This window comes from Rhinolophus sinicus, linkage group LG11 (assembly GCF_036562045.2).
Source record: "Rhinolophus sinicus isolate RSC01 linkage group LG11, ASM3656204v1, whole genome shotgun sequence".
NCBI lineage: Eukaryota > Metazoa > Chordata > Mammalia > Chiroptera > Rhinolophidae > Rhinolophus > Rhinolophus sinicus.
The window spans coordinates 33,904,150-33,923,866 of record NC_133760.1 but is presented as its reverse complement, the minus strand read 5'-3'; the positions used below and the strand labels follow the sequence as shown (position 1 = coordinate 33,923,866).

General features: G+C 47.8%; 1 protein-coding gene and 1 pseudogene across 6 annotated transcripts in view; one reads left to right on the top strand and one right to left on the bottom strand.

Annotated features, from left to right (window-relative positions):
• Window positions 1-19,717, top strand: part of BEAN1 (brain expressed associated with NEDD4 1) — a 36,373-nt gene that overhangs the window by 9,138 nt on the left and 7,518 nt on the right. For all 6 annotated transcript variants that reach the window (XM_019755167.2, XM_019755140.2, XM_074314780.1 and 3 more), the window contains one exon: window positions 832-938. In XM_019755167.2, the coding sequence (XP_019610726.1) occupies window positions 914-938 (25 nt within the window). In that variant the 5' untranslated portion in view covers window positions 832-913. The remainder of the gene's footprint in view (window positions 1-831; window positions 939-19,717) is intronic.
• On the bottom strand, window positions 10,868-11,457 carry LOC141567689 (nuclear envelope phosphatase-regulatory subunit 1-like; annotated as a pseudogene).

Sequence of the window (19,717 nt, the reverse complement as noted above, 5' to 3'; positions counted from 1 at the left end):
CACTGCAAATGGGTGTTAGAGTGAGCTGGCACTCACTTGCTGCCAGACATCCAGGCTTCACACCAAGTTAATATGGGAGGTGTAGGGGCCTTTGGGGAAAAGACATTTCCATTCTCTAGGCCTTTATTTCTGAATTTTAGGTGCCTTCTAAGGGACTGTGCTGGCTGAATCAAACAGACCTGGGTTCTAGTCCCAGCCCATGATTAGAAGCTGAGTGACCGAGGACAAACTACATAACCTCTCTGAGCTTCAACTTCCTTGTTTATAAAATGAGAATGAAAACATCATCTTCCTCTCAAAGCTGTTGGGACAATAGTAATAAGAATATTGTTTGAGCTAGACATCTGTGAACACCCTTCCAAAGCCAGCTGTGGAACCCTGAACTAGCCCCTCACCTTCTCGAGGTCTCAGTTTCCTTCCCCTTCTGTGAAATGAGGACATTGGGCAGATCTTTAAGGGACCCTCTAGTCCTGACAGTTATAAGATGCTTGGGATGTCATGGCCCATTGCAGTTATCAGAGGCAGTGGGATCTCATAGGTTCATGAGACAGGAGAACTCTGTGGCATCGCTCACTCTCACTCAAGGGTTCACGCAGCAGAGGTATTCCACCCACCACGGGGACCCCAGCACAAAATTGCCCCATCCCTGCTCCAGCACCCCCATACTCTGCAGCCCAGAGCTCTCCCCAGCCTCCACCCAGAGTGTACACATCTCAAAGTCACCATCCTCTCCCCAGAGATTGACAGCCCAGGGGACATGGGTGCCCAGCCTGCAGGGTCAGTGGGTACTGTGTGGGCACCCCCATCACCAGCCTGTTTGTGTTTCTGCAGGTGAGCGGAGGGTCCTTCCTTGTGAGAAGTCAGAGCTGTGCACGTGGGCAGGCTGGCTCCACTATTCTGCTCCAAGGATTACATGTCCTTCAAACGCCCCTGCCCCTGTAAGTCTCTTCCGGCATCTGTCCATGGCTCTGGGCCAGGCGAGGGCAAAGCTTGGAGTCAGGGTTGCAGAAAATATCTCTAGGGTGTTTGACCAGAGAGTTCCAGGGGTCTGCACAGTGTCTGATGTGGTGTGATGGGTGGCGGGAGGGCAATGCATGAGACCCCTGACTTCTGCAAGAGACATCTCACTTCTGTCTGTCCGTCTATAGCAGCACTTCCCAAAGTGGATCGGGGTTCCTCTGAAGGATATTAACGGGGTTACTTAAAAATTCCATTGCCAAACGAATGTGGGAAATGCTGGGTGAGACAAGTTAAGTAGGTTTTGCTACTGCAAGACGTTTCAGAGCCTTTAATGTGATGTGTATTGTGAGGCCCCCACAGGAAAGAGAAAGCCCAGGGGTCTTCCCAGACTAATGGACCACAAGGAATGTGTCATGGGATGGGGACTGCACAGATCACACTCCCTGTCGTTCACTGTCCTAAGGACACCCTTCCTGCAGCATCCCCTCTAGGAAGCCCCTCAGTTCCTAATTAATTTCCTCTAATGAAGCCGTTAGGTGATTTTGCACATTACAGTCTTCTCATAGCTCCCTGGTGCCCACGAGGCCAGCAGTGGACTTAATCAGGTGTATCCTGGGGCTCAAGGCTGCTGCCCCCTTTATCTTACTCCCCTCATCTCCACCAGCCGACTCATGCTGCTACTCTTACCCCAGGCTCCCCATCACCTCGCTCCCTGGCAGCCACCTGCTTTCTCCCATGACACCCCCAAACCCCCCAAAACTGCCGTCACTTGCTGCAGTTTGAGAGGACACACGTAACATCCCCATCCCTTCTCCTTGAGGAGTTGGGACTGTGAGTCTGTGTAAAATCAGGGACCCCACCGTAGCCCCCATTTATCTCCCATGCTCACTCTGGCTCATGCCTCATCCCCACTCACTAATGTCTGTTCAAATTTATACCATTGGTATAAATCACACATCTTGGGGATGGGGGTCTCTTCCAAAAAGTCAAAACCCTAATTGTTAAATCTTTGACCATCAAGGGGCTGCTGCAGTAGTGGGTAGGGGGCGCTGGCATATCCTGTCTGGAGGGAATCACCAGACATGCCTGGGAGAATAAGGTGACAGGCAGTTCGTTGTGCAAAGAGTGGTGTTCAGAGAGGTGGGAAAGCCCAGCCTGGCTTCTGGCTACCACGGGTACCCAAGGAGGACACAGGTCAAGCAATAACAAGGTCCTTACTGATAGATAGTACAAGCTCAACTTGCTGTCACTGTCATCACTGGTTGTTCGGCATTACCAAGAAATCAAAGCCCAAGACCCAGGACAGGTATGAAGGCTGCCATTCAAGTGCACTTTGGAGCCCAGGGACATCTGCCCCAGAGGGCTGGGGTGGTCATGGCCTCACCCCCACGAGCAGCTGGGAATGAAGAAGGCTGAGGCTGATGAGAGTGGAGAAGCTTCTGGGGCCAAGCCAGGCCCTTCAGAGCCCTGCCATCGGCACTAGTAGACGCCATCCCCGCAGGACAGCCCTCTGCATGTCTACCTCCTGAGGTCTCCAGGGTGTGTTCATCGATATGCTGGGCTGTTCAGAAGCAGTTCCTACATGTCTCTGAATCCCCCCACCCCGAGGCCAGGTGCTTGGCATGCAGAAGGCACTCCATAAATGCTTGTTGAAAAAACGCATAGTCAAACACTCTGCATGAGGAGCTGGAGGCACGGGGGGGGGGGGGGGGGGGGGCTACAGCTTCAGACTCTGCCACTACATGCTCTCCATGACTTTGGCCAACTAGTCTTCCTCTCTGAAACAAAGGGGAGTCTGAGGCTAATGGGCTCCGGGGACTCGGGAAATCCAGGCAGGCCAGCCCCCCGGCCGCCTACCCCCCACTGCTTCAGCCAGAGCAGCTCTGCCTATATCTGCCTACAGGCTGAGGTCTCTCAGATGTCATTTGGAGAAGGTCCCAGGCAGTGGCAGGCCGGGTACCGTGGGGCTTTCCGGCCCACTCCTTCCATCATCTCTCTCCTTTTCTGCCCAGTTCTTCTCACGTTGTCCCATCCAGCTCCTTCCTTTTTCTCTGAACTTACCTAAGTCCCCACTGTCCCCCCTTTTGGTACCCATCTGCCTTCTGCACCCCCAGCCCAACACCTCATCGACGTCTGTGTCACTAGATTCATCCCAGAGTTTCCAGTTCTCAGCTACCTCTGACCCTGTTGGTCACGTCAACTTTCTTGATGACTTCTTTGGGTTCCCGGACTCTGAGCCTTCAGGGTGCGCCGGCACACTCTCTGGCCTTATGGGCTCTGACCATCCATTCATGCTCCTTTGGCAGTAGGGGAGGGCGGATCTTTGCCCCCAGGGCTCCAACCCAGCCCCTGGCCTTCTCCCTCCAAACACACCAGACCTTCTCATCCTCACTCTGCTTTCAAATGCAGCCTCTAGCTGGCAGCTTCCATGACTCTCTCTCACCCCAGTTTCTACCTGAGCTTCTGGTTCCTTCCTCTGCCTTCTGCTGCCTGTCTCCTCTGGGCAGCACCCACCCTCACACCTCAAGTTCAGCCTGTCGCCAGCAGAACGCTTTGTCTTCCCCTCCAAGCCAGCTTTTCTTGGTTTTGCTGCATTAGATTAGGACACTACCGTGAGCTCAGTCCCTTGGGCCAGAAATCTGGGAGTGACCCTCATTTCCCCGCCAACACACCCATCACTGCCAACTGCCCAAGGAGACCTGGGGGTTTCCCAATTGGCTCACCAGATTGCCATTCTGACTTCATTCCCACCCAGGGCCTCTTCAGACCCAACCTGGAAATCGCTGCCTCAGTAAACGTTTATTGAATAACCAGACAAGTGAACAAATCAAGACAAAGCAGATGCCGTGTGGGCAGCTTCCTGGGCTTGCAGATCAGAGACCCTCACATACTTTCCAGAAGGGACACAGAACATAAGAGCTCCCGATATCCCGAAAACACCTAACACAGGAACACTGAAAAATGAAACCGAGTTCCAGGCAGGCCCTAATGTGGACACATGCCCTCTCTTTTAACACCTCCTTTTTGGATCTAGATGTGCTCTGCGAATTTAGGTACCTAGCAGGGAATTGCTGTAACTTTCTTAGCTCGTAAAATGATCTTGCTTAGTAACATGTGAAGACACCAAAATTTCCCATCCGAACCTGGAAGACTTAGGGTAGGAGCCATAGCTTGTTTATGTTTGGGTTTCCACGTCCCTACCCCATGCTGATTGCAAAGGGCAAAAGGAAAAGTCCCCAGAAGGACAAACAAGCCCCAAAGTTTCCCAAGGAAGATGAAAGTCAGAGCTCAGGAGGTCCAGAGAGAGAGAGGAAGGTCGACCAGTGCAGGGGGAGCTGGGCAGCGGGCACAGGTCTGCCCAGCTTCCACAGCTCAGACACTGAGTAAAGCAGGTCCATCCACTGGCCTCTTGGGAGTCAGGCAGGCGTTAATCAGACCAGGCTGGGCCAACTCCTTCCAGGCACTGCCCACACCCCAGCATTCCAACCGCAGCCCATCTCAGCCTCCGGGCATTTCAGCCCCTCACAGAGTCGGCCCAGCAGACCTCATGACCCCTCCCCACCAATTCAGCAGGTGAGAAGACTAAGGCAGAGAGAGGAGGCAAGAACGGAAAGAGAAGGCAGGGAACCCCTGACCCAGGGAAGCCCAGAGGAGTTCTGCCCATGTGGCTGCAAGAGGGAAGTCGGCTCTTCTGCCAGCAAGTGCCAGGCCTGCGAGCCATTTTCCAGCCTTAAGTACTGAGTGAGAAGGAGGCGGGCCAGTCTTGCTCCTCAGGAAGGCTGGAGGCGTGGGAGGCTTCTCCATCTGGCCCCAGCTGGGCAGGGTGGCCCAGGATTCCCCCAGGACCCAGGTTCCAAGAACAGATGCTTCACAACCTCTTCTTTACCATCAGCAGATGGCAGCTCCACAGAGCTTCCTGTGAGGTAGGGGTATTCTGACACCCTCAGGCTGGGAGGGGGGGGACAGGGGGGGTGCAGGCCAGGGGGAGGAGGGGCTTAGAGGCCCCAGGGGGACTGAGCCTGTAGCAAAGCAGGAAGGAGGGCAGAAGGTAGCACTCATTGACCCACAGAGAAGTCAGGTGTCTCTGCTAAGCTCACAGGCTGCCCGCAGGCTGGCAGGAATCGCAGCCTGGCAGAGCTTCTAGGTGGGTTTAGATTTCCCTCAGAGTCAATGTGATGTGGTAGACAGTGCTTGGGTTCAAGTACAACCTGGCACTGACCCTTACCAACTGTGTGATCTGGAGCAAGCTACTTAACATCTAGAAATCTCAATTTGCTCATCTATAAAATAGAAATAGTCATAACAAACTTTTAGTTTGATGCTCAGATTTGATGTGCTCCAAGGAGACTCTAGCTTGGTGCCAGGCTAAGGAGATGCTCAAGAAACGTGACAGTCTTGTCCTTTTGATCACCCTCTCCCTACAAAACTTAGTATTACCCAAGTCTTTAGAGCAGGGAAAATGGAGCCAGATAGGGATTTTGGAAATGAATTTGGGGTTTGGACCAGATACTACTGTTTTCTGCTCTGCTCATTATTGTAACAGTTACCTCTGCAGAGACTTAGTTATCAACAGAAGGACTCCAGGGCAAGAAGGGCAAATGATGGGACACACGCCATCATTTACCACTTCTGTGCCCAGAGCAGACATCAGTACTCAGTTGCAGCACTGTTTCCTACTGAGCCCGGATGCAACTTCAGACTCTCTCTAAACACATGCAGGCTCTACCCAATGATCGTTTGCCTGTGGAATGAAACCCCTGTCCATTTTTTGCTGAGGTCTGACTTAGAAGTGGACAGAGGAACAGAAGGAGCGACTTCAGCTAATCATGTCTCGCTGAGCCTCAGTTTCCTCATCTGTACAGTGGCAGTTGATAAGAGTATCCACCTCAGAGGGGTGCTGTGAGGATCAAAGGAGATTTCACAGGTAAAGCGTTTACGTGGCCTTATGCTCATTTCTTTACGTGGCCTCCTTGCTTCCTTGAAGCTGCCCTGCAAGGAAGGGGTCAGTGTGTACAATTGACACATGAGGAAACTGAGGCTCAAGGACATGAAGAAACTATTCTAGGTGACACAGCTAGAAAATTGTGGGACCCACGTGGGTCTTTGCAGGGCTCAATTTTAGCTAAACCACAGCTGGACAAAAGGACCAGGTTGAGTCAAGTCCACTCCTTGATCCCCGCCCCTTGGATGGGGCGTCTGCCCTGCAACAGAACATCACGTCCCCATGGAGGTCCTGGCTGCCCCTCCTCAGAGTTCCCTTATCTAGTCTGACTGTAGTGATGGCTAATCTTAATTTTAAATGCACAATCATTTCATATGAGTCCCTGGCAAGAAGGCATCCACCTTGGTTTGAGCACTTAATGTAGTAGTAATAACAGTAGCACTACCCCCAGATTTTGCAGAGCTCTCCCAGCTGGCCAAGTTTTTGCCTTTCGGCGTCCCCTGGCAGTGAGCTCCCTGGGTGATCTCTTCCAGCCTCGTGGCCCTGAGCAGCAGTGACAGTCCCTAAATTTACATCTCAGCTCCAGACTCTCCCTAAACTCGACTCATATATCCTACGGTCCACCCGTATCTCCACTCAGATGTCTGCAGAGCATCTCAGATATAACATGTCAGAACCTGAAATCTTGACTCATAGGCCCCCATCAAAGTTGCCCATCGCCTTCCCCACGTCAGTAAATGGCAGCTCTGTCCTTCCACATGCTTGGGCCCCAACCTTTGTCACATTTTACTGATCTCCTTCTCATCCACCCCAAATCCAATCAACTTGCACAAAAGTTTCACCTTCAAATCTGACCCCACCTTGCCACCTCCACCGCTAAAGCCCTGGACCAGGGCACTGTTGTCATCTCCTGGACCACGGTGCCGCCTCCTCTGCCACAGCCATAGAGTGTAGGAAAGGGAAGGATGTAGAAACTGATGCTTGGGTTGGCGGAGGGCAGACTGGTGTCCGCGTCTAGAATTCTTGCCAAGGAAAGCACGATCCCCAGAGTTGCCACCCACGGCATCCCAAAGCCAAGTGCACTGGGGAGGATTTACTTACAAATGAGAATGTGTAATGACATTGCCATTTCTCTGCCAAGAGCTACCCTAATTAGCTACCCCCAAATTCAGCTCTGCCTGCACCTGGAACTATGCCCAGGGTGACTGGGAAAGGCTGGTTGTCACTGCAGAAGTGTGCAGGCCTGCATGCTTTCCAGATACGAGAAAGAGGCCCCCAGGCAGAAGTCCCATGCCCCGTGGACCCAGGGACCACTGGACAAGGAGACAGGATTCAAAAACAGAGCCTTTGGGTCCAAGCCCAGAGTGGCCACACTGGTCCCTCTGGGAGCTTGAGTACATTTTTGCCTCCCAGATTTCCCTCTACTTGCTTCTGTCTGCAATCAAAACACCATGTTCCCCATTAGTCCTCAAACCATCAGCTTCTAGGGGCTGCTTCGTCTTCCCACCTGATCCTACATGGAATCCATGTCTGTAGGTGACCTCCAGGCCTTGCTCAAGAGAGTCATTCCATCATTCTAGAGCTTTCCTCTGCCCAGACCCCAGGCCTTTCAGCAGCTGAATGACACTTGTGCCCCCTAGGAGTGGGGATAAGTCTGGGGCCTGAGTGTGGATGTAGCCTCATGCAGTAAAAACAGAGCTGAAAGACACAGGTTCAGAAACCAGTGGAGTAAATGCATTTACATCGTCCAGGCCTCCAGTTATTCACCTATAAAATGGGATGAGACCTAGTTTCCAACGTGACTGGTGCTCAATAAGGATTTCTTCTCTTCTTTCTCCTCTGGCTCTTTAATCCCGCAGTGAGAGCTGCAGAACTCAGTCAGTCATCCCTGCAGGGTCCCCCCAAGACTGTTCTGAGGGCAGATCACATCTTTTTCTCCCTCCCAGCCAGCCCCAGGTTAGGGCTGAAAGGCAGCATATGACAGGCTTTCATCAGGGGCCAGCCTTTCTCCAGAGTGCCTCACATGATCGGATATCTTGTAGATAGGATGTAACAAACAGGTCATCCGCTGACCCTCTGGGATTTACTGTGGGACTCTACCCCAACTGCCTCATACCACAGGCACAGAAACTGAGATGCAGATTGAGGTCTGACCAGGGTACACAGCGTGTTCATGGCTGAAACCTTGCAGCTCCCAGCCTGATTCCACATAAAGTGCTCTTTTCCACGTGGAGCCCACTGCCCTGTTCTCATGAAGATGCAGAAAAAAGAGTAGCCCTCTTTTGCAAGAAAAATGGTGACCCAAGTTACAGCTTGAAAAAGGGAAAGGTTGTCACAACCTCGACCGCCTCAGCCTCACTTGGAGGCGGGGTCCAGTCAGACCAGCAAACCCCTCCCCTCCTGCTGTTGCAGCCCTTTCTCCTCTGTGTCCCAAGATACAAGGAGACTCTCTGAACATCTGGAGTGAGAACTGAGGAATTCCTTTTCTGGGGGTTCTCTAGAGTTGTTTTTCATTGTTGCTGTTTGTTTGTTTAGTAGAAAGACCAGCTAACAAGAGTCAATAGTTAAATGTTCAGGAGTTTCCTGAGCCATTGTTAAACTGTTAGTAGCCAGCTTGAAATTCACCATGACGGGAGTATTTACACTATGAAAATTGGCAAACACTATAAATCAGGGACCTTCCTTCCTTCCTTCCTTCCCTCTTTCCTTCCCTCTTTCCTTCCTTCCCTCTTTCCTTCCTTCCTTCCTTCCTTCCTTCCTTCCTTCCTTCCTTCCTTCCTTCCTTCCTTCCTTCCTTTTTTTGAAAGCTGATTTACCAGCACAACACTGTATAGAACATACATACAGAAAGGTACACAAATCTTCAGTGTACAGCTCAACGATTTTTCACAAACTGAACATACAGCTTCTCTTACTCAACATTGCATTGTGAGATTCACGCAAACTACTGAGCACCATTGTAGATCATTTATTCTCATCACTATGTAGTAACCCACTGTGTGAGCATACCACAAATAACGTATCCATTCTACTTTAATGGACATTTGAGTTGTCTTCAGTTTGGGGCTCTGAATGAATAGTGCTGCTGTGAACACTCTAGTACAGGGCTGTCTAATAGAACTTTCTCTGATAATGAAAATATTTGCACCTTCACTGTGTAAAATGATAGCCACCAGGCATACGTAGCTATTGAGTGCTTGAAATGTGGGTAGTACACCGGAGGGACTGAATTTTTCATTTTATTTTATTTTAATTAATTGAAGTAGCTACATGTGGCTAGTGGCTACCACATTGAGCCGTGCAGTTTTAATACGTGGCTTTTGGCGAACATATGGATGCATTTCTGTTGGAGAATGCATTCCACCTAGGAGCAGAATTTCTGTGTAATAGGGTATGTGTATCTTTGGCTCTAAAAGATAGAGCTAAACAGTTTTCCAGAGTACCTGTAACAATTCATACCCCCATCAGCAATGTTTGAGAGTTTTAGTTGCTCTTCATCCTACCAGCACTTGGTATTATCTGGCTTTCTTCATTTTAGCCATTCTGGCAAGTAGTAGAGAGAGCACCTTGTGCCTTTCACTTGAATTTCTCTGGTTATTAAATATAGTTTAGCTCCTTGGATATCCTCTTTCGTGAAGTGATTCTTTACGTCTTTTGCCCATTTTTCTATCGGGTTTTGTTATTGATGTCTAGGAGTTCTTTCTACATCCTAAATATGAGTCCTCTGTTGGATATATTATTGCGAAGGTCTTCTCCCCCTTTGTGGATTACCTTTTCACTCTCATAATGGTATCTTTGAATTAACAGATATTCTTAATTTTTATATACAAAATATTTATTAATTTGTGTATGCTTTTACTTTATGCATATTTAACTTCAAAATTTACAGAAAATAAAATGATATAGAATGTAAAATAAAGGAATACCCTCTTGGACTTCTTAGGAGCAGAGGATTTTACTGTTACACCTCAAAGAATAAAATTTCATAAATGTGAAAGCCAAGGTGGGCACCTTTTAAGTTGGATGGCAGCCTTCTTAAAGAGTTTTTTTGTCTATTATTGAAATTTCAGGGTTTAGATTAAATGAAATTTAAAAGATTGCTCATGAAATAATTTCAACTCTTTCAAAAATCTCCTATTTTTGTCAAGGTAGAAAGGTACCTCCAACACGTTAAAATATCGAGAGTGATCTCAGTTGTTTGAGGAGTATTATAGTTCATGTGGCTGTTACACACGTGCAGTATGTCACCAACACTCTCTAAACAATGAGAATAGTAGCACTGTGGCATCGCTCCCTTGTTGTCCTTGTGAGGGAGTAAAATGATCACTTACCCCTGTGCAATACTAGCGCACTGGAAATTATACTGCCTGTCTACCAAGCGTAAAATCCAATTATCTAAAACAACGTGACTATCAAATTGCCAGACAATATGTAATTTATAACTGAATTTGAATATTCAGAAACCTGTGGAGTGTTCTTTGAATTCTTTTAAAATATAAATTACACTGAGCATTAAATAAGAACACTGAGCTAAATCGTATAACCACAATAGTGGCTGAGCTTCCGTAACTGGCTTAACAAATGTGTACCTATCATTTCAATATCAGTTTCTGCTCAGTCTTAGCACATCCAACGTTTCACCTGCAGTAGGATATTTTTAAGTGCACAAGAATGAAAGGCCCAGCTTTTTCATTGTCTTTTCACAAGAGCCATGGGGATGGCAAGCTGATGAAACATGCAAGAGGAGAAAGGTGTGCACAATTATTTTCCCTTTGTTCAACATTGGCTTTGATTTAGAGTAGAATGCAAAATCATATGACAAAGTTTTTGCTTGACAAAAACTTGAATGAGGGTCTGTTTCTAAGTTTTAATTGAGTAACCAAGAATTATACTTCGACTGCAAAAATCTTTGCAGGATTAGAAGTACTAACGTGACACTAATACGGAAACGTAGGTAAAATCAGAGGTAGCAAGGCACTGGGAAGGGGAGTCATCATCAAAAGACAGCCTAGGTGAATGTCACACATTTTCTGTCAGCTGCTGCTAAGCCTTGCATTTTTTGCAGACTGAAAAGGAACCCTGCAGGGCATTTTACTTACCACTTTTTGAAGAAAGGCTGTTTTAGGTTCCTTCATTGAACATGAGGCCTAGGTTTCAAAATTGGTTTTCCTGTATCATCCCAAGACATGTTATAGTCTGTTAATATTGCTTGACATTGAACTGCTATAAGTGATGGTGCAACTACTCTCTTGGGCATTCCACAAAGAACAAGCCCATTAGAGCGAAATAGCTCATTGTGAAAAGTGGACGATTCCATAAAGATGTGAAGAAGGACCGTTTTGTGACTTGGGATCCATTAACTACTTCCAGGCATCTATACAGATACCTCCATGGAAAGTATTTCCCAGTGTCCTGGGGCAGGTTGCAAATGATGAATATATTAGGTTGGTGCAAAAGTAATTGTGGTTTAAAAGGTTAAAAAAAAAAATTGCAAAAATCGCAATTACTTTTGCACCAACCTAATACTTAGAAAGTCTTCTTTTAAAACCTTCCATTTGCTCCAGCCGTGGCCTTGACCCCGTTCTCATCTCAGTGGACCATGCGGTTCCATGGCCCACGGCCTACCTCGAAGCCCAAACTCCCACCAAACATCTTTATTTTAATATAATTTAGTATGTGATCTAATTTGTCAATTTTTTATGGTTAGTAAGTACCTTTGCATCCTGCTTAAGAAATTCAAAGTCATGAAGATGTTCTCAACGTTTTCCTCTTGAAACTTTATTGTTCTGCCTTTCACATTTAGATCTATGTCTAGGGGATATTTTTACAATTTGAAGGTTTGATTGTCATCTGTTGAGCACCTACTGTGTGCCAGGCATCTTACTAGGCAGTGTGGTCTGATTAGTTCGTACCAGAGATTGCTGCTTCCATTTTGCAAGTGAAGTGATAGAGGATCAGAGAAGTGAATTGCTCAGAGGGCACTGCCTGGTACAGGCAGGACTAGGATTTGAACCCAGAACTGTCTGTGTCTTACATAACCTAAGAGAAGGTGCTGGTCAGCTCTGATGGAGGAGCTTTGGGCTTGCCCTCGAGGAAGGTGGCTGAGGACTGACACTTCTCCCCAGAGAACCCTAGGGACATTCACCTTCTCAGGATACTGAATGTTGGTGAATAAAAGGCCTGCTACTGGGGATGGTTTGGCTCCCACGACAGCTCAGGGCTTTGAAGCAATCTTGGGGGTTGGGGAGACAAAGGGTTTGTCCCCAAGCACCTCACAATGTTTTTAAGAACCTGTGTTCTGTGAACCACATGCCAGCATCACTACTCTTGCCCTTTGGGGCCATTATAAAGTAAAATAAGGGCTCTTTGAACACAAGCACTGTGATACCATAACAGTCAATCTGATAGCCCAGACAGCTAATAAGTGACTAACAGGCCAGGAGCACATATAGCACGGAGACCCTGGACACAGGGATGATTCACACCCCAGGCGGGCAGAGAAGGATGGCATAAGATTTCCTCATGCTACTCGGAACGGTGCACAACTTAAAACATGAATTGTTTCTTTTTGGAATTTTCCATTTAATATTTAGGACTGCTATTGACCACAGGAACTGAAACCACAGAAAGCAAAACCTCAGATAAGGGAGGACTATTGCATCTGTCTTTGCCTAGTCTACTTGTTTTTCTCATCCTACCTGCTGAAGTGACATACTATGTTACCAGATTTCCAGCACTTAAACCATCCTTGCATTCTTGGAATGAGCCCTCTCTGCTTATACTGTATTATTTTTAATACACTGTTGCCCTGGTGCTGGTTTCCCATATACCCTTACACATTCTGGGAGCTGAGGGAATCTCTGTGGAGCAGAGAACAAAATCCCATTGCCTCTAACATGTTCCAGAATCAGAACCTGTGAAAGCAAAAGTCACTGTGGCCCAAGAACATAGCTCTAGGCTGGTCTGACTTATAGTGGGATAGCTGATGATAATTTTCATCATTCATGAATTTAACATTTTATATATCAATTACTCTTGAACTTCCTGGAAAGTCCATGTTGTAAATAGTCGTTTTTCCAAGCCATAATTTTTGGTCTCGTAATGCAAACTGGGATGTGGAAGCTGACCCCCTAGCTGATAGGTGGGCCAAGCGAGCCCCCCTGCATCTGCTTCTCAACATAATTCCACTATTTCCTACTCATCAAGCATGCACAGTGACTCTGCTGATGTTATAAAAACCTGTGTTCTTTGTGGAAAGTCGCCTAAGAGCCAACGCTAGTTAGTGATGGAAGAGGAGAGAAAAGGACGTCAGGGTCAGTGATGATTCTAGAAGGGACATGAGAGTTTGGTGTGGGTTTAAGTGGAAAGTCTAATTCTGTCATGGCTTGGTTCTGAAATGTCAACCAGTTCATGATTTCTTCTGTGGAAATAGGGAAAAGTGATTTGTGATACTGCCTCAGTGAGTTTTCCAGTCAATAAATAAATTGTTCATCAAACCAAAGATAAATCCTTAGTGAATAGCGACATAACAGTACGCATAGAATTTGGATTATGGAGGTACATGTGAGTTAATTTTCATGAGTTTATTTAGGTGGCAGAATTATCTTAATAGTGGAACAAATCACTTTCATCTTATATTTATAGAATCATGAAAGGACTGTGGGCGGTCACTTATATTTTTCCAGTTATATTTTAATGCAGTGGTTGAAAATCTTCTACTTGGTAGTGGAGCACTCTCTTATTAACTCTAATACATGAAACAGATGGAAGCAGAACTACTCTGCATGAAATGAGAGGAGGGAGCCTCATGATCTAACAAGACTTCCCACCTGTGTGGGACCTCCTGCCTTCCACAGTCTGAGAGGTTCATTTTAGTCTGACTCATATCCATGTTCCTGGCATCTGGCACGTGTGCAGGGATGGAATAAGCACTGAGTATTGAGTATTAATGAGTGGATGGATGAATGAGTGGATTATTGAATGTATGTATGTATGTATACATGTATGGATAGATGAATGACTGAATAGATGGATGGATGGGAGGATGGATGATTGGTTGGTTGAGTAAATTTATGGAGGATTGATTAATAGGTAAATGACTTCACATTCCAATCTTCCTTTCCACTGTAACCTGCCCCACTTGTAATGCCACAAATGGCCAAGTAAAAGATGTCAGCCAACCTTGACATGGCATTTGCTGACTTCTTATAGAGATTCAACCCCATTGTAAGAAGGAGCCTAAATACCAAAAAGCCTTTCCCTCACCTCTAGCGTCCCATTGTTCAGCTCCCATCAAGGTGACACCCCACAGCCTCACCCCAGGAGCACCTCCCCCTTTCCTGAACTCTGTTGGGACCTCACCCCTCTGTGCTCCCGCCCATGCTCCTTCCTCCCTCCCCTGATCTTCTCCTACTGGTTTGTCCTTCAAGACCCAGGCCCCTCTGGTAGCTGTCTTTGACCTGCCCCCAGCACTAGGACATCTCTCCATCACAGTCCCCTGGTGACCAGAGAATGGATGTCAGCAAGTAGGCTGAGAGATTGCCCAAAAAATCAGAGACTGAGAATTACCTAAGCAAGTAAGTCTGCCCTGCCATGTCCCCTGTCTCAGGCCCTCTCCCCATCCTTGCTAGGAGGCTGGGACCCGCCAATGGTGAGCCGAGGGAAGATGGGGCCTGAATCCTGTTCTCCATATTCCCTCATCCTGGTAGTTTCAACAGTGGAGGAAGACGTGCACTGCTGAGGCTTGACTTGCCAGGGAAGTGACAAATGTCTTCAGAAATTTTTGTGACAGGAGCCATCAGTCAGATCTGAGTCCTTGCCCCACACACCCCCACACCACCACCACCCCGCTCCCTCTAGCCAGCGCCCCTGAGGGAGTGGACTGGAGGTCTAAAAAGGTGTCCTCCCATTGTCAGTGCTCCTCAGGCAGCGTCAGGCTTCCTTGTGCCCAGAGTGACTGTGGAGCTGCCTGCATCCTACACTCAGCAAGAACTTGGTAGTGATGGTCTGCCTCAGTTTCCCTTCATGTTCCCCAGGTTCCCTAGACACAGGCCTGGCTCTCAACCCCTGCCCACCCTTATCAGACCCATTCACCCACCCTGGAGAGAGAACGGTGCAAGAGTAAGTGTGTCTTCAGACAGGTAGTGAGCAGGCCTAGAGAGGACAGGGGATGTGCCCAAGGTCACACAGTGAGTGAGTGCTAGAACCAGACACAGAAGCCAGTTCTCCTAGCTCCCAGCCCCAGCCCGGTCCGCCCTGTTCTCTTCCCCTGCTCTGTGCCACTATTTGATGAATTATCAGACAGGCCTCGGTTCAAATCTCAGATCTGCCACAAAACTAGGTGGGAAAACTTCAGCTCAACCAAGACTCAGTGTCCTCATCTGTAAATGGGGGTGACAATGGCATTTGCACAGAAAATAAGCAAGCCCAAGACCCAGCCCCACATCTAGGCCTGGGTCATGTAAAGCCTTCTGACTCAACTGTCGCTCCCAGTCCCAGCCCTGGACCAGAAGTCTGGGGGCACAAGTCTGCTGCCTGGTACAGCAGAGGCCCAGAGACCCAGGCACCACAACAGCCCCCAAAGCCAGGACCCCATCTGCAGAGTGGGGATAGCACCAGGGCTGTCTCTGAGGCCTGCGCAGACAGCTTCAAACTGCAGGGGCAGCGGAACTCTGCCGCGGCATTCTGCCCATCCAGTAGTTCAGCCAAGCCCTCTCTCCCTGCACAGCTCTGCATAGCGTGGGGCCTGTGGGGCTCAGCCTCCTTCACCCCAGCTCTGTGTTCATGTGGACCCCCAGAGCAGCCTCCTCACTGGACTGCTTCCCACCCTGCCCCCATTCTGCAGCCAGAGGGCTCTCCTAAAGCACTGACAGCGCCCCTCCATGTGTCTGTTTGCCCTTGGGATAAAGAAAAGTCTCCTCATTTGACCTTAAGATCCCTCATGGTCTGGCCCCTGCCAGCCCCTCAAAACTCAGCCCCCGCCAGTCTTCCCTCCAGCCCCCACCTCTCTCCTGGTTTGTCAAAAGTATCCGGCCCTTATCAGGAGCCCCAAGGTTCTTCTATGGTGGAATTAGCCAGACTGATTTATCATTGATCTGGTGCCCACCCCACACGCAGACTCCTCAGTTACGAGCTGATTTACTCTCCTGAATGGAAGCATCTCCTCCGTTCTCACAGTCTGCTAGTGTTTGTAAACATCTGTGGACCCCAGGGTTGGACTGGCTGCTAGGGTGTCTGGGTAGGAGGTGAGTGATGGGTGGAAGGAAGGGCCAGTGCGTGAATGAGAAGGCCTGAGAGCAGCCCATTTGCCCTCCCCAGAATACACTCAGGCACCCAGAGCAGCTCACCCCTGACTTCCCTTGGTGCTATTCAAATGGCTCCTGAGCTTCCTTTCTTTCCTGGCCTTGGGGAGACAGGGACACGATACAGAGGACTGAGGCCCTGCCCTGCAAGGGCTCTCAGTCCATATACAACCAGAGGAGTTAAGCTTTGGGGATTGCAAACTGGATCTAAGTTCTGGCTCCATCACTTTAGCTCTGTGCCTCAGCTCCCCGATCTGTAAAATGGGGGAATGCCAATACCTACCACTCACATTGCTGTAAGGATTACATGAGAAGACTGTGCACGTAAAGGGTTTCTAGCCTGACTGATGGGTGGCTAAGGCCCAGTCAGCAAGAGCCCCTTCGAGTATCATCATTGTTCCTCTTTGGAGAAATCTCCCCACCATGCCAACAACATCTGTCTGACAGATGCAGAGATAGAAATTACACAGAACAGGATCTCTGCCCCCTCCCCAGCCCCAGATTGCTTGTACCTCCATCCTATGGACCTGCCTGCCGTTGTCCATTGTCCATCTCTTCCTGCGACACATGGGCTCCCTTCTCTGGAATCTTGGTGTCTGATCAGCAATGTGCAGCTGTTGATACACCTTCAGCCTGAGTAAGCCGTAGGTCATGGCTGGTTCGGATTACATATTAAGTGGCCTAGAAGAGGCAAAGCATCATTTTAGGGATAAGAGTATTTTACTTTAGCAGTATCAAAAAAGCAAAACCATTTTACTCTAGCTAGATCCCGTGGACAGTGTCTGGTAGCCACAGAATAGCATCTTGGCTGAGAGCATGGGGTTTCGGCTGCTCACTGACCCTGTCCCTCCATGCGCTATGTGACCTTGGACAAGGTACTTAGCCTCTCTGAGGCTCAGTTTCCCCACGTGTCAATTGGGGGTCGCGATATAGGTCACCAAGAAGATTAAATAATAGTGTAAGAAGGACTGAGCATAGTACAGGACACACAGCAGGCGTTCAGCATGTGGGAGCTCCTCATACTGGTATACGGAGGGAGGGTGGCAGCTCAGGGAAGAGCTGGTATTTTGAGATACAATTTCCTTTTGATCCTGGGCGTCTTTGTAGAAGAGGCTTGGGAAGAAAGTCCAGGATACAGACAAAGCTTGCTTCAGCCTCTGTCCTTGCCACAGCTGGTGCAGGGGACAGGGAGATGGGGGGTGAGAAAGGGGGCTGTCATGTTATTTCTCTGCCATCGTATTTATCTCATTGATAAAATGGGCCCTGCATTTGGAAACTGGAAGAGTTTCCTCATAATTTAAAGCAGCACCTACATCTGCTGGTCATAGTGACGAGAAGATTAATTTCTCAACCAGCGGGCTCTATCTGCAGGTGTGGGTGATGCCATCTCCATGCCTGGCTGGTAATGAGCCTGGCACGACTGGGAAGGTGAGGCTGGTGGAGGAAGGCGTGTCCTCAAGGTGACCCTGTGGGGCTGGCACCATGCTGAGCAGGGCAGGCATACACACACATCCAACCCTAGGTTTTCATGCTGGGCACCTGCAGACTTGCCAGCTTTCTGGTAGCCTTGGATCATTGGGTGACCAGTGTGTCCCAAGCCATTGCTACAGCTGGGACACAGTGAACAGAACAGTCCAGAGCCGTGTGGATCCCATACACCCATCCCCTCCTCCAGGAGGGCTGATGGCCCTGACACTCCCAAATCCTGCTCTTGGCTTCCAAGGTGAGAGGTCACATGGCAGAGAGGAAGATGATGACATTGATTGGACAGCCAGCTTGCCTGTCACTTATTAGAGATAATGCAGTAGCAGGGAGACCACTGGCTCAGCTCTAGTCCAAGCCAAAGCCCTGGCCATTGGCTCCGGAGTGGAAGCATGGAGGACTGTGGTCACACTAGAAGAGTGGTGGCCCAAAGCTCCATTTCCTGACCAGATGTAATCACTGTGTGGAGTGTGGAGTACGGTTTTGAAAAGAATACTGAGGCTGCCTCCTGGGCTGAACAGGAAAGAGAACCATTGTCCGTTCATAAGGTGCGCCATTGGCATAGACTTAGGAAATGATGGCAGGCATGCTATATATTTGCCAGCCAAGCACTAGATATCTGCTAAGTTGAGGTCGGACTGGACAATTTAAACTGATCCTTTTTGTCTGGGCAATAGATGGAGAAAAGCCTCACTTTTCCACCTTTCATCTGTGGGTATTAAAGAAAAATGAAAACTTTAGCTTAGGGTAGCTGACAGCCAAGATAATAAAAATGAGAGGCTGGCACTTCATCAAAACTCAAGCAGTTACAACCCATCAAAAGCAAAGAAACCAAATTCTATACCTTGTTGAAAATGGAATATTGAAGTCTCCAACTGTTATTGTATTTTCTTTCTCTCTTCAATTTGCCAGGCTGCACTTCATGTATTTTGAGGACTCTGTTCTTAGGTGCATCTATGTTTATAATTGTTATAACTTCCTGATGGATTGACTCTTTTATCACTTTAAAATGCCCCTCTTATCTCTAATGATGTTTTTTGTTTGTTTGTCTTCTGATATTAGTACAGCCATTCAGCTTTCTTATAGTTGCTATTTGCATGGTATCTCTTTTTCCATCCTTTTACTTTCAACATATTGGTTCCCAAGTGAGGCTCTTGGGAACCTAGTTGGATCTTGCCTCTTACCCAGTCTGGCAATCTCTGCCTTTGGATTGGATTGGCCAATCAATTATCATTTAATGTTATTATTGATGTATTAGGATTTGCATTTGCCATTTTATTTTTTTGTCTTCTATATGTCTCTTTTCTGTTCCTCTATTTCTCCTTTATACTTTAAATGAATATTTTCTACTGTAATATTTTAATTCCTTTAATGATTTTTCACTATATTTGTCTGAGTTATTTCCTTAGTCGTTGCTCTAGGGCCTACTATACATAAATGTATCACAATCTACTTCATATTTATATTGTTAATTCCAGTGAGAATTGAGTTACTTCAGTTACTCCTCTATGAATCTATCCCCTCGCCCCCTTTTAGTGCCATTATTTTTTTTTTAGTCAATATTTATGTTTTAGTACTGCCTATGTACAAAGCACTAGGTAGGATACAAGGAAATACAGTAGTTTTTATCACACCATTTTCCTGATCCAAAATCTTCAATCAATCATCATTAGCTACTCTGACATCTTGACCGGAACCTCCTGTACTGTTGCTGTCATACATTTTCCAGCTCCTCATGATTTAGTGGAGAGACTTCAGCCCAGAGAGTGCCTGGCTTAGCCATATATTGTCTTTATGATTGTGGGTTAGCCATTTAATATCTTTGGACCTCAGTATCCTCACCTGTAAAATGGACAGAATTGTAGGAATATAGCTTCAAGAGTAAAACGAGCTCTTAGTACAGAGGCTACACATTGTAGGGGCTCTAAAAGCAGTGGTCTGTGTTTGGCCCTCAAAGAATTCCAGAAATCCATTTACCCCAGCATTCTCACGTCAGAGAGTCAGGAAGCATGCATGCCTAGCCAAAGCCAAG